At 37.4% G+C, this 19,930-nt stretch overlaps 1 protein-coding gene across 7 annotated transcripts in view; it reads left to right on the top strand.

The window, feature by feature from the left end:
• TP63 (tumor protein p63) overlaps positions 1–19,930 on the top strand; it is a 65,698-nt gene that overhangs the window by 12,101 nt on the left and 33,667 nt on the right. For 3 of the 7 annotated variants that reach the window (XM_072408245.1, XM_072408244.1, XM_072408248.1), the window contains exon 1: positions 12,662–12,830. The exons of the other annotated variants lie outside the window; for them this stretch is intronic. In XM_072408245.1, the coding sequence (XP_072264346.1) occupies positions 12,789–12,830 (42 nt within the window). In that variant the 5' untranslated portion in view covers positions 12,662–12,788. Of the gene's footprint in view, positions 1–12,661; positions 12,831–19,930 lie in introns of those variants that run through there. 7 annotated transcript variants of the gene reach the window in all.

Raw genomic sequence — 19,930 nt, 5'->3', positions numbered from 1 at the left:
AGGATAGGAAGGAGTAAGTGAGTGTAGCCCTCCCAGGATAGGAAGGAGTAAGTGAGTGTAGCCCTCCCAGGATAGGAAGGAGTAAGTGAGTGTAGCCCTCCCAGGATAGGAAGTGCACTATTTGCAGGATTACCAGGCTAAACTCCCATTAGAAAGGTGTTCCTGCTTTCCTGGGTTTTGGAAGGGGGTTGAAGAGACTGCCCTTAGGGCATACAGTAGGCTGCAGAGTTCCTTATAAACATCTCAGTATGGGGGAAAGGATTGAACAGGGAGTATTAACTGGTGCAGAGTTATCAGAAGGAAACCAGAAAGTATTGGCCAGGTTTTGCAATCTACCTCATCATTTTTTTCCAGTAGCAGTAAGATCAAGCTTAGGTACTTGCCTCTATATACAATATATACAATAAGGTTACTAATGGCTACTGAACATTTCCATTGCTCTTTGCAGTAAAATAACACAGGGCACAGGCCCCTTCTAATTTTAAAGTTGCAAAAGAGATAACTGCAGTTTGTACTATGTGTTAAAAAAGAATAGGCTGTAAAGGAAAAGCCTTTGAAATGATGTGAACCTGAAGGAGAACAAAACACTGCAAGAGTACTTTGCAACATGGTAATTTACAGGGTGTGGAGGAAAAATGTCCACCCAGTCATGAAATACAGCTTTAAATACCCTGACTTGCCCTAAGGGCTTCTTCTCTATCCGTGTAATCAGGGAGTGCACTAGATGTTTCTTTGGTCCTCTGCAATAGATGGAGAGCATTATGTCTGTGATTTAATTATTAGAAGAAAAGTTGCAGCACAATAAAAACAAAATGTCAACTAGGACCAAGACAGCCTTTAAAACTTTTAAATAGGGATCTGTAAGGACATTCACCCTCGTCATTCACTAGCTGCAGAAAAATATGTAACTGTACAAGAATCCTCTACAAATAAAAACTAAATCAGAGATGGCATGCAGATTCAATTTAAATTGATATTTAAGATAAGCCTTGGCTTAGAGAAATTAGAAAGTATGTTAAATTCCTTCTTGATGGAGGTCACGGTGCCACAGAGCAGGGTGGTGGACCCTCTGTGTCACCAGCCCAGTTGGCAGAGACGTGCAGAGTCTAAGCAACCACCCGGTCTTCACCAGAGCCCCTAGAGGTGAGGAGTTTACTCTGTGGGCTGTTCCCCTGTGAGCGCAGAGGCTGGTGACAGACAGGAATAAAGCATGGTGCAGGAGCATGAGATAGAAGCATGGTCAAAGTAGACAGAGGCCAGGGCATGTGGCAAACAGGAGTAGTCAGGAGTCAAAGCCAGGTTGAGACAGCCAGGAACAACTGGTAACAGAGCCAAGAACTCCTTGTTTAGGCAACTTCCTGTTGCCAGTCACTTCCTTATAAAGGGAAGGTCATATGATGGATGTGAGCCATGTGACCTGCAGACATCCTAACCCACCACCAGAGGGGGTGCTGGAGAAGAGGCAGTTTAGGTAGTGTTCACATCCCTGTCAGCACGTGGAACACTCTAGTCCTCTGAGGTAAAGGGGCAGCTGACAGAGAGTCACATGACCTAGACCAGGAAGTGATCAGGGACTGGGATCCCTGAGCAGAGTTGGTGCTGGCAACAGAAGAGTGCAAGGTGGGTGATACTGAGGAGGGCACAGATCCCCTGGTCCTGCAGAGATCTGTAACTGTTGTGTGGTGTGGTATGTTTAATCTCCCCAGCGGTAACCCAAAGTATGTGTAAAAAACAAATTCTCAAAGCGGCAGCCCTAAATCACACTTGGGGTAGCTAAAAAAAATGAAAAACAGTGATAAATACTACGTTACCTGGTCCTCCAGAGTCCTTCTTCGCAATAATAATATATAATAATATTTGAAAATTAATATAACTCCCTCTATCAGTATAGTGGTTCACCATTGGAGCCTGTTTGTAATAACTTGTGATTTGCTATTGGGGGTTGGAAACACTTTACCCATGCACTTTGATAAAAACCAACAGCAGGTCAGTTACATTTAGTTCCACAGCTCTGTAATCATGCAAAATCGCTGTAATCATATACCCTTGTACAGGCACCTAATGATTTTTTTTTTTTACTGAAAGGACATTGGAAATATGGTATATGGTCAGTTCAAATGCGTACAAGCAGAGCTCTTCTCTATCACCTGGGGGTATTTACTGTTCTGAATATTCTAGTGACTGTGGGGGCACTGAGATGACAGGCGTCCCCTTCTACTATTGGCCACCCCTACTGTAATATGTACTAAATATTCTGACAAAAAGAAAATACCTAAATAGTATTACTGTACATGTAGATAAATTTTGTATTTAAACGTAAACTAAATGTAATGCAATCGCTTCAGTATGAACCTATAATTTATCTACTGTATTATAAATACAAAAGGCATGAAGGTTCTTGTGCTCCTGTCATCCTGAAAAAACATTCAAACATAGCAAAGTATATAAAGCAAATTTCAGGCTTTGTTCAGATTACCAGTGAGGTTGCAGAGCTGTTAAAGCATCCCATGCCAGTGAACATGTTATATAAATGCGCCAGCAGCCATAGGGAATGAATGGGAGTGACATTGGGGAGTACAGTACCCCACAATATCAAAGGAGTAGATGCTGATTCTTTGAGAGAGATTTTCCCTTATTTCCTGTTCTGCTGACAACCATTTAACCACACAGGAAGTGTTGGAAAATCTGCAGCAGATACAAAAATAAAGATAAATGGGGTTCTAGCCTTCCCTTAAGCCCCCTTCATACTTGTGGTAGAAAACTACCATGGTTGGCTGCTCCTGGGCACAATGCAAACAAAGAACCATTATTTTCCCATTGGACAACGGGGGGGGGGTAGTGCAGCTAGACAGAATTGTATTGAATGAAGTTCAGCTTTAAATGGTTAAGACTTTAGTTACTAAGGTATAATGTATAATACACATTTTCACAACTGTAAAAGAATATGTGTAACTGTAATGCTGTATGACTGATAATCATAAATATGCTATAATTATGATGCATTTTAAATGACTGTCTGAATGAAGACCCTTAAGTCAAAGTCTCAGAAAAAAAACAGACAATAATGCCACTCCTATTCCAGCTAGACAATGCTGGCATCAGTGTTTCTGTCAGTAGAATCAAAGCAATCAGTTTTACAGCAGAATACCAGCTTAGCTAATGCGGGTTGTGAGCGACAGTATAAAGCCTCCAGGGAGAATGTGGAAATCCTTAGGAATCATTGCTGGCCAATAAGAAGCAGGATATAATAGTCTGCCACCAAACCCAAGCTCTTCCACCTTGCCTCATCCCTAATCTTTACTTTACAGTCAACACTTTTCTTCTGCTGTTTGGTTAATGATGGCAGCGTAGAAATTGACTACTAAGAACTTGTTTTATCTTTTAATAGTATCTCAGTAAAATGCATTTATTGTTAACTTGAATGCTTTCAGCTTACTACAATTTTTACAGATTCAATATTTATTCTATAAAAACACATGGTAATTGTGCAACTGTAGGTCTAGCAGCTTACATTACTTTGTGAACACATGTGAAGCCCGTAGATTGTGTGCTGCTGAATGTGTTAATGCTTCAGATATGTGAGAACATATTTAATGAATATGTCTATGTTGTGTCCTATTGTCTTACTGTCCAAAATTTATTACTGATGCAGTTTCAATTTATTCAGAGATTTTGATAAGATTTTTGTTATGTGAGGACCGAGAACAGCTGTCCAGCACAGTGAGTACATGTTAGTGGGCTACCAGGAAGCTGGACTAGCGGAACCAGGGGGGGGGTGTTGTGATATTTGGTTATTGCCTTGCCGCTCAATCATATGTGGTCAGTGTGATCCTTGGTGGATCAGGTTCAGCTGGGCTGATTTAGGAGTGAATAGTTGCAAGTAAGGGGATTCATGAATAGGGTTAGTTGAATGAGCAAGGCAGCCATAAAGAGTAATAATGTAATTGTTGCTAAAAGTTTTTTGCATGTTAAATATTATTTTGCAAACCAGTTTCAGTAGAGTATTAAAGAACAGCTTTGACTTCCCCCTAATTTAATTTAGTGCCTAAGCCAGAAACAATTGCCTAATGAGACTTAAAGAAGATTTATGAATAACTGAAACATACATATAGTTGCTGTTTCTAAGAAATGTGGAATTTTTGTAGGTAAAGTTGACCTAAAAAGTAAAGCTTTGCTGTTATGTTAAAGATCATTTAGAATTATTTATTGTACCTTAGCAGTATCCTGAAAAAAGTTTTCTTTGTAGCAGTTCACCTTCTGGCATGTTAACACACCTAGCCAATTCTCTTCAGCCTCATAGTAAGATTTAAGACACGGCTTCTTATGCCAATCTTTGGTGATTTGGAGTGAGATTTATTGGTGAGACTTACTGTTTTCCTTACTAAAACCTCTAAATTAGGTAAATCCCTACCTTTACCAAAATGCCCATATTACCACAGACACATAGTACAGAACAAGGCATAGCATGTCAGTAATAAGTGAATATCCAAAGGATCCTTGTTTGTTCTGTATTGAATCCTCATACAGAAAAAATGCAATTTGTGTGCCCTCAAAACAGTAGAGTGGAATCACTTTCCATTTGTTTGTATCACCTGATTTCCTCAGCATTGACCATAGTTTACCTTGTCAACCTCCGTATTAGTAAGGTACACTTTGACTAAAAGCCCATTGTAAAGGTACACAGCAAGCAGCAATCCCATTGGCTGATAAATGTCTGGGGATGGGTTTGCCCTTGTTAACCACTAGCCAATAGAAATGTTGCGTACTGTGTACCAAACATATGCTCATGGCCAAAATTTTTTTTGATTTACTTTGCAAGGAGTGATTCATATTATAATATTGATCACACAGTGTATGATCTACTACATGTTGTTGAACATGTACATGGTAAAATTAAAGATGGCAGGTGCGTTCATTTATAAAATGCATGAAAACCTACACTGCAGTAGAGAAGTGAAGAAAAAACTGTCTTGAGAAGTGCAATTTTCCCCTTTTTCATGCTACCTGTTTTGTTTTGTTTCCCTATGAAGCCCCCTCAGGCATCTTCTTTCTTTTAAGCCACTCCCGGATAAACCAGTTTTTAGGAATGTTTACCTAAAAACAGATTTCTTAGCAGTTACAAAACTGCTTTAGGGTATCAATTCTGATGAGGCATTTATCACACTGCCAGCAGAAAATAAAGAAAATAATGTTTTAAAGTTAATTCTTCTATACATTTTACCATGTAGTAAAATCATTCCACTACATAATATGATAAAAAATTGTATTTTTTTGTAGACAGTGTGAGAAATTGTAAATAAATTGCACAGATATACTGTTAATGATTAAACTGCTCTCCTATTGCTTGCAAGCAAGTGGGTACCCTAGGTTTGATTAAAGACAATGTAATCTTAATTTTAATAATTTTTTGCCCAGTGACAAGACTATTTTACTTGCACTACTTTACTTACCACTTGTCTGTGGTATGCAGAAAAGATTGTGTGAACTACTAATGTAATTCAAGGTTTGCATACTAATTTACCTTCTGCTACACTGCTAGCAGGAAGGTTCTTCATTACAGAAGGGAAAGGTTTGAACTTTTCTTAAAGTAAAAATTGGTTGCAAAGGTCATAAAAGTGTAGCACATCCTGCAGGAAGTTCTGGTGTGGGTTCTCCTCTGGTGTGGTTCTGATCAATTCAGGCTCACTCATTTCTTCACTCTAAGGGTTTATTGAACTTTTATTTATAGGTATTGAAATTAGTATAGGAGAGAATGTTAGGGTGCATGTTGCCCAAACAGCCGCTCCTCTCATGACTTGGAGGGATACTCTGACGAGCTTCCTAGCAATCCCTCACCTTGGGTACTTCATCTGTACCTGAATCTTAGACCTCCTCAACAGATAATTGGCCAGCGCACCCAAGGCTGATACCTAGACTCACCAGCTACAGATAGGGTAGACCCTACTCCAGACAGTCTCAGAGTGTAAGGCCAGGTCACAAGGTTTCTCCCGCTTATTTGCCCAAGACTGGACTCTCTCAGGCTGTCCCCAGGTATTTATCTCCTATATCTCAGCCCTTCCTCATTGAGCCATACCCTCAGCGACTGGGTGAGGTAGACAAACATTCTCACCTGGGATTGCCCCACTCTGTGGAGACATCCTCCCACCAATAGGAGGAAACAACCAATCACCAGGCTAGGAGGCCTATCCTGTTCTCCCCAAAAATGAGTCTCTATGATAACAATATTTAACCTTTTATAAAAAGTCTATCATAAATTATGTTGGGTGCATATTACTTGCCAATTCAAAAGTTACATTATGACCTTAACTTTTTGTTTGGATGAAATGGATATCATAAAGAACAAACATTGCCAACATTAACTGTTACAATATTTTAAGTGAGTCAGTATTGGCCTAAAGTGTGTTTAATGTTTTTTTTATTACCCCCATTATGTTCTTATAGCAGCTAAAACTACCTAACTGAGAGGATAAAGGTGCTTTCAGGAGTTTCTCCTAGGGTCCCGAATTAGGGTAGTTGAAGACTTGCAAACTCCTCCCTGCCCTTTCCCTAACACTGTGCTTACAGGGCCCTCAGGTCTATCTTATCTTTTCAGTCTGTCTTATCACTCTTCTCTCCCTTGTCTGTAAACATTTTCCTTTTATTTCTTTTTTTTAACATTTGTCTTGTTAGAGCACTTGTGGTAATCCTGAAACCAGCCAGAGGCTACCATTCTATCAACATATATACACAGACTACTGAAATTAAGCCTTGAAGTAATTGTGAAGTCCGCTTGCAATAATCTAGCTTTGTAAAGGTTCAGGTATAGCAATGAAAAGCATTTTCAGTCTGAAAGCAAAAGATATATATATGTATAGAGGATTTACTTACCATCGTTTTTCAGTGAAGTACAAATTGTGCAGCAGCTGATGTCCCACTACTCCTGGCTGCACTTATTCATTAAAAAAAATGGTCTTTCCCAATCAAGGTTTAACTGATTTTTCTGTCTTAATCAAAAAAGGCCCTGTTATTTATTAGATTTTACTGTTATCTGATGTTTTCATTGAATGGAACATCTAATCAAGGGATTTTCAATTGGTGACATGGTAATGTTTTACAAGACTAAAGCTGCGTACACACTTGCAATTTTTGTCGTTGGAAAGGATCTTTCACGATCCTTTCCAACGACAAGGGGCTGCAAGATGCATGAACGATGCTGTACATACAGCACCGTTCATGCTCTATGGAGAGGGGAGGGGGGAGAGCGACGGAGCGGCACCCTGCTGCGCCCTCTCCCCTTCCCTTTCATTACGATCGGCTGTCGTCCATCGTCCGTTGATCCGGCAGGTCGGTCGTCCGGCCGATGGACGACACCGACTGTACACACGGAAGATTTTCCCCCGATAATTGGCCCATGCCGATTATCGGGCGATAAAAATCTGCCGTGTGTACGTAGCTTAAGGGGGACGTGATATGCAGAGACCTTTTTTTTTGGATACATGAATACATACATAGTTTGGATGTGATGCAAGCATCTGCAGCAACCCAGAGAGTTCAATACCTATACCAATCAATCAGTGGATGCACAGGGCACGTCACTCCTACCCTATGAGGGGGCTCTGCCAGTCCTGTAGGTTCCCACCTCTCAAAATACATGCAGAACATAGGACCTGACAGCTTCTACCCTGATAAGCTCTCCAACATCCAGGACTGGGATTAGCAGTCTACACAGTTGGGAGTGTTAGGGCTTGGGTGAGTGGGAACCAAAAGACCAATTTCACACAGGATGTTGTAAACATTAAGGAGAACTCAACCAATCAGCATTCATTTGCTGACTTAAAGTTCTAACTGGTTACCCTTTTTATACTTTGCTATTTGTGCCTTAATTGGATATGCTTGTATGGTGACCAGTGTACAGTTTACAACAGTAACAATATATTGGTTAAAACCATAAACAGAGTTTGTGTGATCTGTTATTTCTGGCCTTTCAACACGGTAGAAAAATATGTGATGTTATTGATTTAGATTTCCTAACAGAAATACAGCATGTTAGCCAACGTTTAGGATGTTTATACCAATGTCTGTTTCTTTTGCTTTTGTTAATTTGTTCTTATACTATTTCTTCCTATAGTTAGTGGTTTGGACTGTCAAAAGCCAGATCAAGTAACAGTCTCATGTTTGTGGTTGCAGGGGGACACCTATCAGCCAACAGCTTTCGGGTGAAACATCAAGTAGGCTGGCGTCAGTCTCTACCTCCCCCCCCCTTCCCCCCTCATTAATGTAACTGACTTGGAAGTCAGAATTCAGCACCAGAGTTGAAGATTCTGTAGCTTTGGGAATTTTTCTACTTTGAAAATGGTTGGATTGTTCCCATCTTGTCTATGGGTAGCCTCAATGTAAAGAATACTGAATAGATTTTAATCAGGAAATATTTATCACTACCTAGCTTTCTACCTTTCTTCTTGTTATCTATAACATTCAGATGATTAACTCTCTAATAAGCCCGAAGGCAGTTTTCCTTAGGTACAAGGTAATGCATTACATCTAAAAAAGCCAGCATGTGCAGCTATTTGGACAAGGTCAGAGGGCAAAGCTACTGTGACATGCATTCAGAGATGACACACTTTTGGCTCATCTGTATATCTTTACAAGGATATGGTTTCAGAAAGGTAACTTCACAATAAAATAAAAAATTATGAGTAAATACAGTATATAGAAGCTACACATACACTGCCAAAAGTTAACAGTAACACAAATGTGTTTGCAAAATATTCAATTTTTGTAATTTTTCAATATACAAAGTAAACTATTTAAAGTTTTTTGGCCCTGGCACAAAATGAATAACTAACTTAATTTCAGTATAGTCATATCATCAGCATGGGTTAAGGTGTGAACAAACACTGAAATTACTCATCATTCTTATTGAAATTTGAGGACAGGCTTATTGCTACAAAAGAGGTGCTGATGTGCTTAAAATCATTGTCTTCTTGTGTTACCAATGGCTACCTCCAAAGAGGCTGGTGCAGCCTTGCTTTCCATCAAAATGGCTTCACATATAAGGAAGTTGCTGCTTTGAAAATTGCACCTGAAAGAACCATTTATCTGATCATCAAGAACTTCAGAGTGAGAAGTATTGCTGCAGTGAATAAGAGAACATCAGAACGTCAGAGTGGCCAGCAATTGCCAGAGCTGTCTACTCCTGAGAAGTCAGCTACAGAATTGTGTTGGCACCGGTGCAAGAGCTTGATCAACATTGGCAGCAAGTGGGTGTGAATGCAAGAATTTTGGACAATGGCCTTGTGTCAAAAAGGGCAACAAAGAAGTTTGCCAATTCTTTTCAAGAAAAGCATCTAGGACAGGGTGAAATTCTGCAGTACAGGAATTGAACAGCAGAAGACTGGTAAAAGGTAGATTTTTCTGATGAATCCTCCTTTTAACCATTTGGGCCATCTGGAAAATGAATTCTGGGGAGGAAAAGATGAATGATGCCATTAATCCTACGGCATGCCAACAGAGAAGCATCACAAGACAATTCATGTGTGGGGTTGCTTGTCATCCAAGAAAGTGGGTTCACTCACAATTCTGCCCAAGAACACTGCTATGAATAAAGAATGATATCAAAACGTCCTCCAAGAGCATCTTCTCCAAACATTCCAGACACAGTTTAGTACAAGCTAACAACTGGAAGAATAGCTAGCAAGTGGCACCCACATTACCAGTGGTCTGTGAAGACAATGAATAGCCCCAAATATTTCCAAATCAGAATAAGCTTTTTATGTATTTGTATCAGTATTTATATAACTAGATTGTAAGCTCTCCGGGGCAGGGTTCTCTCCTCCTGTATCACTGTCTGTATTACTCTGTCATTTGCAATCTTTATTTAATGTACAGCCCTGCGTAATATGTTGGCGCTATATAAATCCTGTTTAATAATATTAATATTAATTGTCCTTAGCAGCCAATCATTTTTTTGGATTTTAGTGCATGAAATATAGAATCGGGATGGTACAGGAAAGATAGTTCTTATGACACATTTCTACATGATACTTCTATTCTTGCTTTACCAAGCTTAATAATACAGTGAATTCTGAGCACAGTACATTTGCAACAGCAACAAGGCAAAAAAAGAGATTTTTGAGATTAATTTTATATAAAAACACAAGCTTTGAGCTTGAATAATGGGCCAGTAAACATGAGGCACTTACATGTCCTAGTGATGTACTTATGTAATTTCTTTTAACTGTTTTGCTATATATTTTAATCAACTTACTTTATAAAAAAAAAAGTAATTTTAAGGTTTAGGATTTGAGGAATACTCATAGTTTAAAGTATATCTAAACACCAAATGAATGACAAATAGTTTGCAAAAGCTTAGCTCATCATAAACAGATGCCATTGTTTTGTTTTGTTTTTTCTACAAAACAGTTTGACCTTTTTTGTCTTTCACGTCAAAGCACTAATCTTTGCAACCACTTCATACTTACATGCTTGCACTGTTGTGGATGCACATCATTACTCTTAAGCTACGTACACACGTCCAATGGGCCGATATCGGACGAGAATATGGCGTGTGTACAGGGCCCGTGGTCCATCGTCTAAATGACCGTCCTGGCGGATCTACGGACGATGGATGCCAAACGATCGTAATGCAAGGGAAGGGATGGAGTGCGCAGCAGGGTGCCATTCCGTCCCTCTCCCCCTCCCCTCTCCATAGAGGTTGTTTCTTGCTTTGTGCAGTTGTCTTGCTACAGCCACATAGTCAAGTACCAGTTTGTAAGTAAAAGATAAAAACAGCTGGGAACAGTAACGGGACAATCAATAGGTGTGATATGATATGTTTGACAACTTCTGTATGTCATCAGATGGCTTTTATACTTAAAAATCCAGTTTTAATTTGTTTTCTCTACCACATAAGCCATGATTTATAAAACCACTAATGGTGATAAAAATGTATGTGTACAGTTCCCAAAAGAACCCCATATTTAGGCTATAATTTTACTATGTACTAGTGATTGTGCATATGTATTCGGACATTGGGACAGTTGGACAATTATTTGTGTAAAACCTGCTCACATCCTATGAGCACTTGCTGGAGAAAACACGATTGCTAAGGCGTAAGCTTCTTGTTCCTTGTTCCAAAAAATGTAATATCTGGTACACAGCAAATGGTCCAAATGACCTTTATTCCTGTAGGTTAAAACCTAATAGTCAAGGTTAATGGCTGGAATGATAAGGTTTTACTTGATGGAATACAGTTCATTTGGACAATTTGCTGCTGACTTTGTTCTGATCTAAGAAATTATTTAAATAAATGATATGCCTAGCCTGGCCCACTCTCCTAAAATAAATAATCTTAAAGTTTTTAGGATATGTGAAGGGATGAGACATACAAATACCTTCTTTTTGAAGAGGGCTTTATTGCGATGGTGAACAAACAAAGAAATCATATGCTCATGGAATTTACTATGCACCAGATGCAGACATATATGAGTGCAAGGGCTACAGCCTATATACCCAGAAGTGTGTTCAAGACTTACCTCTAAAGGTATGTTTATTAGTTCATTGCTCCAGGGACCAATAATTTCTGGAGCTGTAATGAAAGGGATAGATAGCTTATTTCTGCTCTAGCTCTTGGAAAAAAAATCCTTATATCCAGCAAGCCACACCTGTGCCCATCCATCATAAAACAAAAAGTGAATCACAGGTCTTCTGCTGTTGAAATATCAGTGAATCATTGCCATAACTGTGTTAGACAATGGAAGAGGGAATAATTGGAGTGCTGTTAAAAAAAAATATACAAATAATTGCTGTATTAATCCTGGAATCATCTGAGATTTTAAAAGACATTGATTCTATGGTTTCTAGTTTTTGGGTTTGACTTTTTCTGTTATACCCTTACCCATCATTCTTTAAATGCATGTGGTGATCCAACATGGACATGCTTAATTTGTTAGACTCACTGTTGTGAGTACTAGAGTACTATAGTACATAGTTGTGGGTACTATTTTTATTTTTTATAGGGTCAAATTTTTTTAAGCCATCTGTGTTAATGAGACAGGGGCTTCCAAAAATATTCTTTATATATACTGTAATAATATAATAAATAAATGTAATAAACAAACAAACATATATACAATGTAGGAAAAAACTGCAATAATTTCTGGCATAAAGCTAAAGATAAAACTGCACAGTAATTGCTCTTTTGCTTGTTGGTTTTATTTTGTACTGTATAAACTATTTATGCATCCCTATTTTGTGTGCCGTAAATGCACAACTCTCCTTAAACTCTGTGACGGGGTAACAGAGCAAGATGGGTACACATGCATTATAACCCCTTTCAGTTTATAATCCTTGTCGTGTACAAAAACGTCACCTCTTCACCTATTTGGATTGGTTGTGCTAGTGTAAGGGATTGCAATGCCAGAACAGATCTGCATGTGAGGTTGCCCATCTCTCCCCCTGTAAATGTCTGGAGTCTCTATTGTCTGTTTCTTTTGTAAGAGTTGTAAGGAATTTTAACTACCTAATGAGGTGGGAGAGGCTGATCCCATTTTAAGTCTGGGACCAAGGTGGAACTTTTGACAGATTGGGCAGGTAAAGGGAAGACACTCCGCCCTCTCTTTGCCTGAATACAGGTGTATATATATAAACAGACTTTTAAATAAATGTGACAGAGGAAGGGAGAGAAACTTCATTACCACTGGTGCCTTCTTAACACAACTTGAATATAGTTGGGGGACATTCAGGGGGGTTTACAGTAAATTCTGGAGTCTGAAGAGAGGACACAATCTCTGATTGATCTTACAGCAAAGATGTTGTACCTGGAAACTAATGCCCAGGCGCAGTACAGCGAGGTAAAGTATAATCTAAAATTCTTCCCAAGCACTAAATATCTGAAGATAAATAACCTACTCAAATATATTATAAATATTTCAGTAGTGCGTAAGCCTGTTGGCTCTTTTTGCAAGTTCAAAACATTGCAACTCCTTTAATTTACAAAAATGTATATAATATTTACTGCAATTTTTAATTCAATATCATTGCACTGTCCATACATCTTGTATGTACAAAGGTATTACTCATTGCCATGTATTGATATGTTTTATCCAATGTGAAATAGTTCATAGAAAGAGTAACTTTAATGTATCTGGTTACATATTGCAAAAGAATGACTTGACATTCCTGACGGTAAAAGTAAAAGGACAGCTGCTGCTGTTATTTGAATAGCCCAGATTGTGCGGTATTGTGTCACAAGACAAAAAGTAAAGTGTTTAGATTACAAAGCTTTAAGTAGTGTATATTTAAAATATTTTGTAGCTATTGTTATATGAGAAAAATTTGTCCCTTTATCCTTTTTTTATGAGTTTGTCGGGTTTGATTACAAAGACTATGGCGCATTCCTTTTCATGGGTAGCATTTTATTGATATGGAAACAGTCCAAAGATTTGTGTGTCAATTGTTGGCGGTGATTGTATTTGTTCTATAAGCAGGTGGAAAAGGAGATGTTGTTAACAATAATTTAACAGCCACACTGTAGAGGATTGATAATGAGGTGTTAAATACCAAAAGATTGTTTGCTTTAGGTCTGATATATGGCGAGGTTACATCATCAACAAATCACTGCTCTCTGTATCTAAATTTTGGAGTAAAGCAATAAAATATATATAACATATTTTTTTAAGGAAATTTTGACATTTTTACCTTTTTGTCATAATGATTGACTTAGGTTCATGTGTTGGAATGTGTTTGTTGTAACTGCAATCTCCATTTAGGGTAAGGCAGGCTCTTCTGTTCATTAATGGTCAAGGCAAGCTGTAGCTTTCACTAGTCAATTTTGTGTGCATTGCAGTTTTTAAGTTCCAAGTATTATGAGTTGCTCTTACTGGTTACATGATTGGCTGTTATTATTGTTATAAGTACTAAAAAGCCAAGATTTACCATGCATGGATCATCAAGTAACGTGGTTGTACTATTTACAACACATAGGACAGTAAATATCACAGTGGTTGACTCTTTATAGAAGCAGAAGTCATGAAGTTAATTTAGTAAATAAGCTTTAGAGTTTGTATGTACAATTTGAAGTCTTTCTCTGGCAGTTAAACAATTGTTCTTATCAGTAGAATTAGGCTAAACCACCTGTAGCTGTAATGGGAAGGAAGGGTAAATCAGATGAGAAGCAATGTGAACAATTAGGTAAACAAAAGTAACACATTGGTAATAATCTTTTACTAATGTTTTTACTTTACTTGGATCTGGTTAGTTGCTGTCCTTTTTACCTAATCAATGCATTTTGCAACGTTTTACTGAATAAGCCTGTGAAAATGCCATAATTCCACTGCAATTTAAGGTTTGTTGTTTTTGCTGTGTACTGAACCTGAATGATTTGCATCTTTGTGGAATGTAAAAAAAACCCTATTATGTTGATTTCTAAGGCAGCATTGTCAACTTGACTAGTTAAAAATTCTTGAAATCAAATAAAGCAAGCCAAAAACTAACAGTTTTTAAAGAAACTCATAAATGCATAATGCAGTTTCTGCAATCCTAGTGAATACATTTTGCTAATACGTCAGTTATAAAAGATGAGAAGAAGGGAAGGATAAGAATTGAAGATTAAGGGGTAATAGTGTCCAGGGGGCTGGGAGGAAAGGAATTTGTGCTTGTCAACTCTTCCTCCACCCACATCTTCCTTCAATCTTACAGCACCAGAAAAATGGCAAAGCAAACATACCCCTATGTACATTGTGCTGCCTCCATGTGGGTGCTTTTCTTGTTACTTGGCTGTTCAAAGGAACCAACCATCCAAAGTTAAAACTATAAATCTAGGAGCGTTTTCACAACAAATGTCCAGCTAGTTTCATGTAGTTACAATTCAAATACAAATAAAATAAAGTGCTAGTCTAGTTTTAGTACATCATATATCTTTTTACAATTATTTCTATATTTTTGCCATTATTTCTATATTTCTATATTCTAGAAGATATCGATGTATTATTTATCTTTGATCTCTTAGAATGCATCACTTCTATACAGAATAAGTAAGCTAGCATTTAATGCCAGTTATTTAGTGTACTAAAAAAACTGCAAAAAAAAAAAAAAACATAAAATGCAACATATCTTTGCCTATCTATCTTTTGGTACAATATATTTTCAAACACATAAATGTACAAATTAATACCAGATTGATATAATGCAGTAATGATGGTTTGGGATTATTTGTTAAGAACTGTGGTAGCAATGCTGCTTTATTGATCTTTATGTTGCCTTATTCCTAGGGTCTGGGTGACACCACCAGACCTCATGCCCTGCGGGTCTTATGGGGACACCCAATCCTCAGATAAACCAACTTGCCCTTCAGTTATGCAATTTAACCACCCCACATGTCAGGGAAAATTAGAGGGTCAACCAAGTTTTCAGTTTTGTTATCCATGATTTTGCATGCGGTTTTAAAAAAAGTCAAAGGGTTTATCGTCACTTTTCTTTTATTTTGCATTTACTGACAATAGTAATGTGACCAAACGATGTTTTGCCACATCCTGTCATTTATTCAATAATAACTTGCTTCATCATAGGCTTGATGGTGTAGACAAGTTTGCTTTAAAGTGTGCTAGAGCAAATCTTGGTGGGAGTTATTCATGTGGGTGGGTGTCTATGGGTGAATTGTGATACTGCTTTGAAAGTGCTTCCTTCTTATTATCTGGCCAGTTATGGGAAATGCCTGTGAATCCAAGATACAGCTGGAGAGATGCTTCAAAACCTTTCATCTTCATTCTCTTTTTTCACAAGCAGTCTATTTGTTCATAACGCTTCACTGCAATGTTATAACTGTTTTAGACACTGTCACATTTGTAAACTTGAATGTGTATTTAAATCCTGTTATTTAATTCATTATCCTTGTTCACTGTCAAGTTATCCAAAGATATCAAATGATTGCCATTTAGAGTCGGGTATGAATCTGGAGACACAGGCCAATTTAGATGTAGCGATTGGATTAAATATTACAAACCATTCACTATTGTTCCCCCACAGGAGATAGCACTCTTGTACAGTATGAGTATGTATGTTGTTTTTTTTTATAATTCTAAAGAATAATTCTGAGCATTCAGGTTTTCTGATTGTAAACACATATCTCAGGCTGACCAATTGCTGTTGGTTTATTTTAGATTAGGAGACATGTAACCAATACAGAGAAAGCTGGTATGGAAAAATTGGAACAGCCAATCCAACACCCCAGAAATTTTTGCTTGTGGTACAAACATATCAGTTTGTTTGCAGTCCCATGCACAAGCAGATTATCTAGCAGCCTAATTTAAGATTTGTTAAAATCTTATGTATGAACGTTAGTATAAATGGTCTTGCATCCACATTAAGGTTAGCAATAGTTTCACTAAAAGGGAATAGGCCTAAATAATTACGTGTTCATAGTCTGTGAAATTTGGGGTCATTATATTGCCTGCTGATCAGATCTCAAGCATATAATTTTATTAGAAATGTCTGCCTGATAATTAATATATAACGTTACTCAGTCACTAAGACTAAACCCTTCCTAAAGGGACTTAAAGAGAGTGTTCATGAAACGTAAACTTTCAGTTATGCCCCGAAGGTGGTTTTCTATGACATGGAATGTGCTGGAGAGTCTAGTCTTTGCCCTTAAAATTCCAGCCCTCAAGGCATAGAAGGATGCTGCACATATATTCACAATGCTAAGGAACGTAATGTAAGTCTACCTGCTTAAATTATTATCTGAATGTCTTTAGCAGGAGACAATATTGCTTTAGATTAAGGGTTTGTATGAAATCATTATGAAGTCAAAGTGTAACATGTACTTGAGAATTTTAACTGCCACACATACCCTCACCCCCAATACACACACTTATACATACATGTAGAAAACACAAACCCAAAGTCAGAAGCTTAATAAATAAGGCACTACAAAGTCAGGCAAGATAACACTAAAAATCCATTGGTCCTTATAAGCAAATCAAATCAGTGTTAACTATAATCCAATTATAAAAGATATGTGAAATGATTGCTAAAAGTTCCCTTGTTCTTAGGCAATGCTAAAGAACACCCTCATACTTTAAACTTATCTTTTCAATCCATATTTCAGAACCATCCTTGCTGAGCTACATAGAGTTTTTCATAGTTTTTTCCCCTTTTACAGGTTAGGATGCATGCAAAATTGCATTAAACATACTATATACCCTGTATGAATAAAAATGTCTTGATTATTCCGGGTTATTCTTTTTATTTATTCATCTTGTATAAAACATAATTGTATAAAACAATTATGTATCTTGTATAAAACAAAAATGTTTGGGTGATAAATATAACACTTGTAGGGCCATATCATACGTATCTGTATGTAGAACTCATCATTGCAGTTCACATGGCATTGCCTTTTATTTATTGCATTAATTAATTGAATTGTGTAACTCCCAACATCCATGATGTGACTCTTCCAGACATTTGTTTATTCTGTCATGAGATCTTTGCTCTTGAATTTGTTCAGGTTTTCACCTGGTGCAGACGATGAGTTTCACACTTCCTGCCCTTAGTACTCCTGGCTGTCTTGTTGTTGACATTTCTTTTGTTAACTGAGCAATGTGAGAGCGTCTGATGCTGGCCTCTTCTTAGTGGGCATCACACTAGCCTAGACTAAGCTTTTCATCTAGCCTTCCAAAAACCTTCCGAAACACAATCCCTACGATTCCTCTGTACTGATGACTTTAAAGTATATGCCAAAAACATCTTGTGCTTTTTGTCTCATTACTTTGATGCTATGTAGCAAAGAAGTATGTCTATTTGTTTATTCTAGAGGAACCCTCTTACTTTTCGGTTGTCCGTTGAATATTAACAAAAAATATACTACAAATAGGGAAAAATAATTTCCACTCTGAAACATCAGTTTAATACAGATAATCTGACTATACAAAAAAAGTAGAAGAAAAGTAATGTAGGTCACTGATTTTAGCGCCAACTAATCTGGCATAATGTGAAATTAGAGCTCCAGTGCGCTATACCAACTGGATATTGTACCCAAGTTCCTGAAGTCTGTTACTGATGGTCAACCTATAAGTCAAGAGTAAGATTAATTCTGTTGTGGTTAACTAAGTGTTAACCTGAGTTCAGTTTTCAAGTTTATATGAAATGGATATATTGTCTGAGGGGGCAGTGCTTAGTACAAAGCCATTTAAACACCTGGCCTGGAGGGAGAGAATTCAATCATTGGGAAAACTGGAAAGATCTCCAGTAGTCTATAGGAAAAGGATGTTTTAGGGAAGAAAGCTCAGCCCAAAGAACCAACGATCATGATATTAAAAATGTTGAGCTCTGCAAACCTGGAAGAAGAGCAACTTGGTAAAACCTGCGTCATGAGTTCCAGGAGAAAACGACCAGTTCCTCAAAACGTGAAATAATATGGTCAATGTAGGTGATAAGTTATGGCCAGAAAGACTCCTAACACAGGTACATCAAGTAGGACCAATTGTAGGATGTAGTTTGATAACAATTTTATGTTAAACTGTATTAGACACTAAAACAGAAGTACTTGGAATTAATTGTGTCTTCTGAAAATTGAGATGCTGGAACACACTTCCTGTTGAGCAATAAGTGTTTCTTAGAATCACTTCTAACCTGCAAAATGTCATATCAGAAAGAGAAAATGATCTTTAAGAACACAGAGACATTTCCTTTGAATTAGTTTTTTTATATTTTAAATTTAGTCAACTTTGCTTTTGAGAGTTTATAAATAGAGAGCATTGCTTGACCCCCTCTTTTTTTTTTTTGTAAAACAAGGTTTAATTGAGTAATGAAACAAGGATGTTACATGCACAACTCAATTAAAAAGGAATTAGAAGCTTTAACATACAAAGAGTATGGGCAGTGTACTAAATATACTGCCATGATCAAAAATTACACCCAAATAAACACTACAACCATTTGCTACACATAAAGATCAACATAGAATAAAAAATAACAAAAAAAACAAACAGTATATATATATATATATATATTAGACTAAACTTCCATAGACTGCATATATAATGGGGTAACTTAAGATGAGGAGGGAAGAAAAAAGGGTCAAAAGAAATGATAAAATGGAAGAGGCACTAAGAGACAAAACAATGGCAAGGAGAAAAAGAAAGGGTACTTTCTAGCCAGAACCCCCAAATCTCTTTAAATCTCACAGGAGAATCCCTGTTAGCATAACCTGGCTTTTTATGTGGCAAGGCAGCAATAACTAATACAAACAGGAGGAAATAGTACCTCCATATGTGGTATAGGAAACATTGGACAAAGAATATTTCACTAGTGTGGTGGGGTTATTCTGCTTATCCCTCACATGAAAGACTTTTTACAGGGAACCTCCAGACAACCCTTTCAACCATCATCATCATCAGATATAGGGAGCTTTTCACAGTACATCATGAGTGAACAGTGTACATTGAATTTAGTTCAGCCATGTATATAGGTCACATATAAGGTGCTTCTGGCAACCATCTTTAACAAAATGTAAAAGTCCATGATCCACAATAATAGGCTGTATTGCATAAACTGTGCCCTCAAATCATGACAGAGCTGAAATATTGATATAATCTACTCTGAGGAAGACTAAAGGAGTTGCACAGTTGAGATGAATGTATCCTCATGTATCACTTGTCCAAAAACCACAAACCAGCAGATTTTCAGATTGACTAACCCACATTTAAACTGTCAATACTACACTAAAAGTTTATGATGACTCATAGAAAAGTCTTTATTTAAATTAAGTTTTAGACATAAGTTCTCTCTGGTTGTATACCATGTTTTTCTGTATTGATCAGAAAGCCTAAGGCCAGTTTTGAAATGGACACTAATGAATACCACTGCAAGTTAAAGAACTTGCTGACCTTTATGAGGTACAAAATCCAACTTATACCCTTGTCATGTTTTAGTTTCTTCATCATCCAAGAAG

The sequence above is a fragment of the Pyxicephalus adspersus genome, chromosome 4, assembly GCF_032062135.1.
Source record: "Pyxicephalus adspersus chromosome 4, UCB_Pads_2.0, whole genome shotgun sequence".
In the NCBI taxonomy this organism is placed as follows: domain Eukaryota; kingdom Metazoa; phylum Chordata; class Amphibia; order Anura; family Pyxicephalidae; genus Pyxicephalus; species Pyxicephalus adspersus.
The sequence above is the reverse complement of the archived record's forward strand: the minus strand, read 5'-3'. Positions and strand labels throughout refer to the sequence as shown.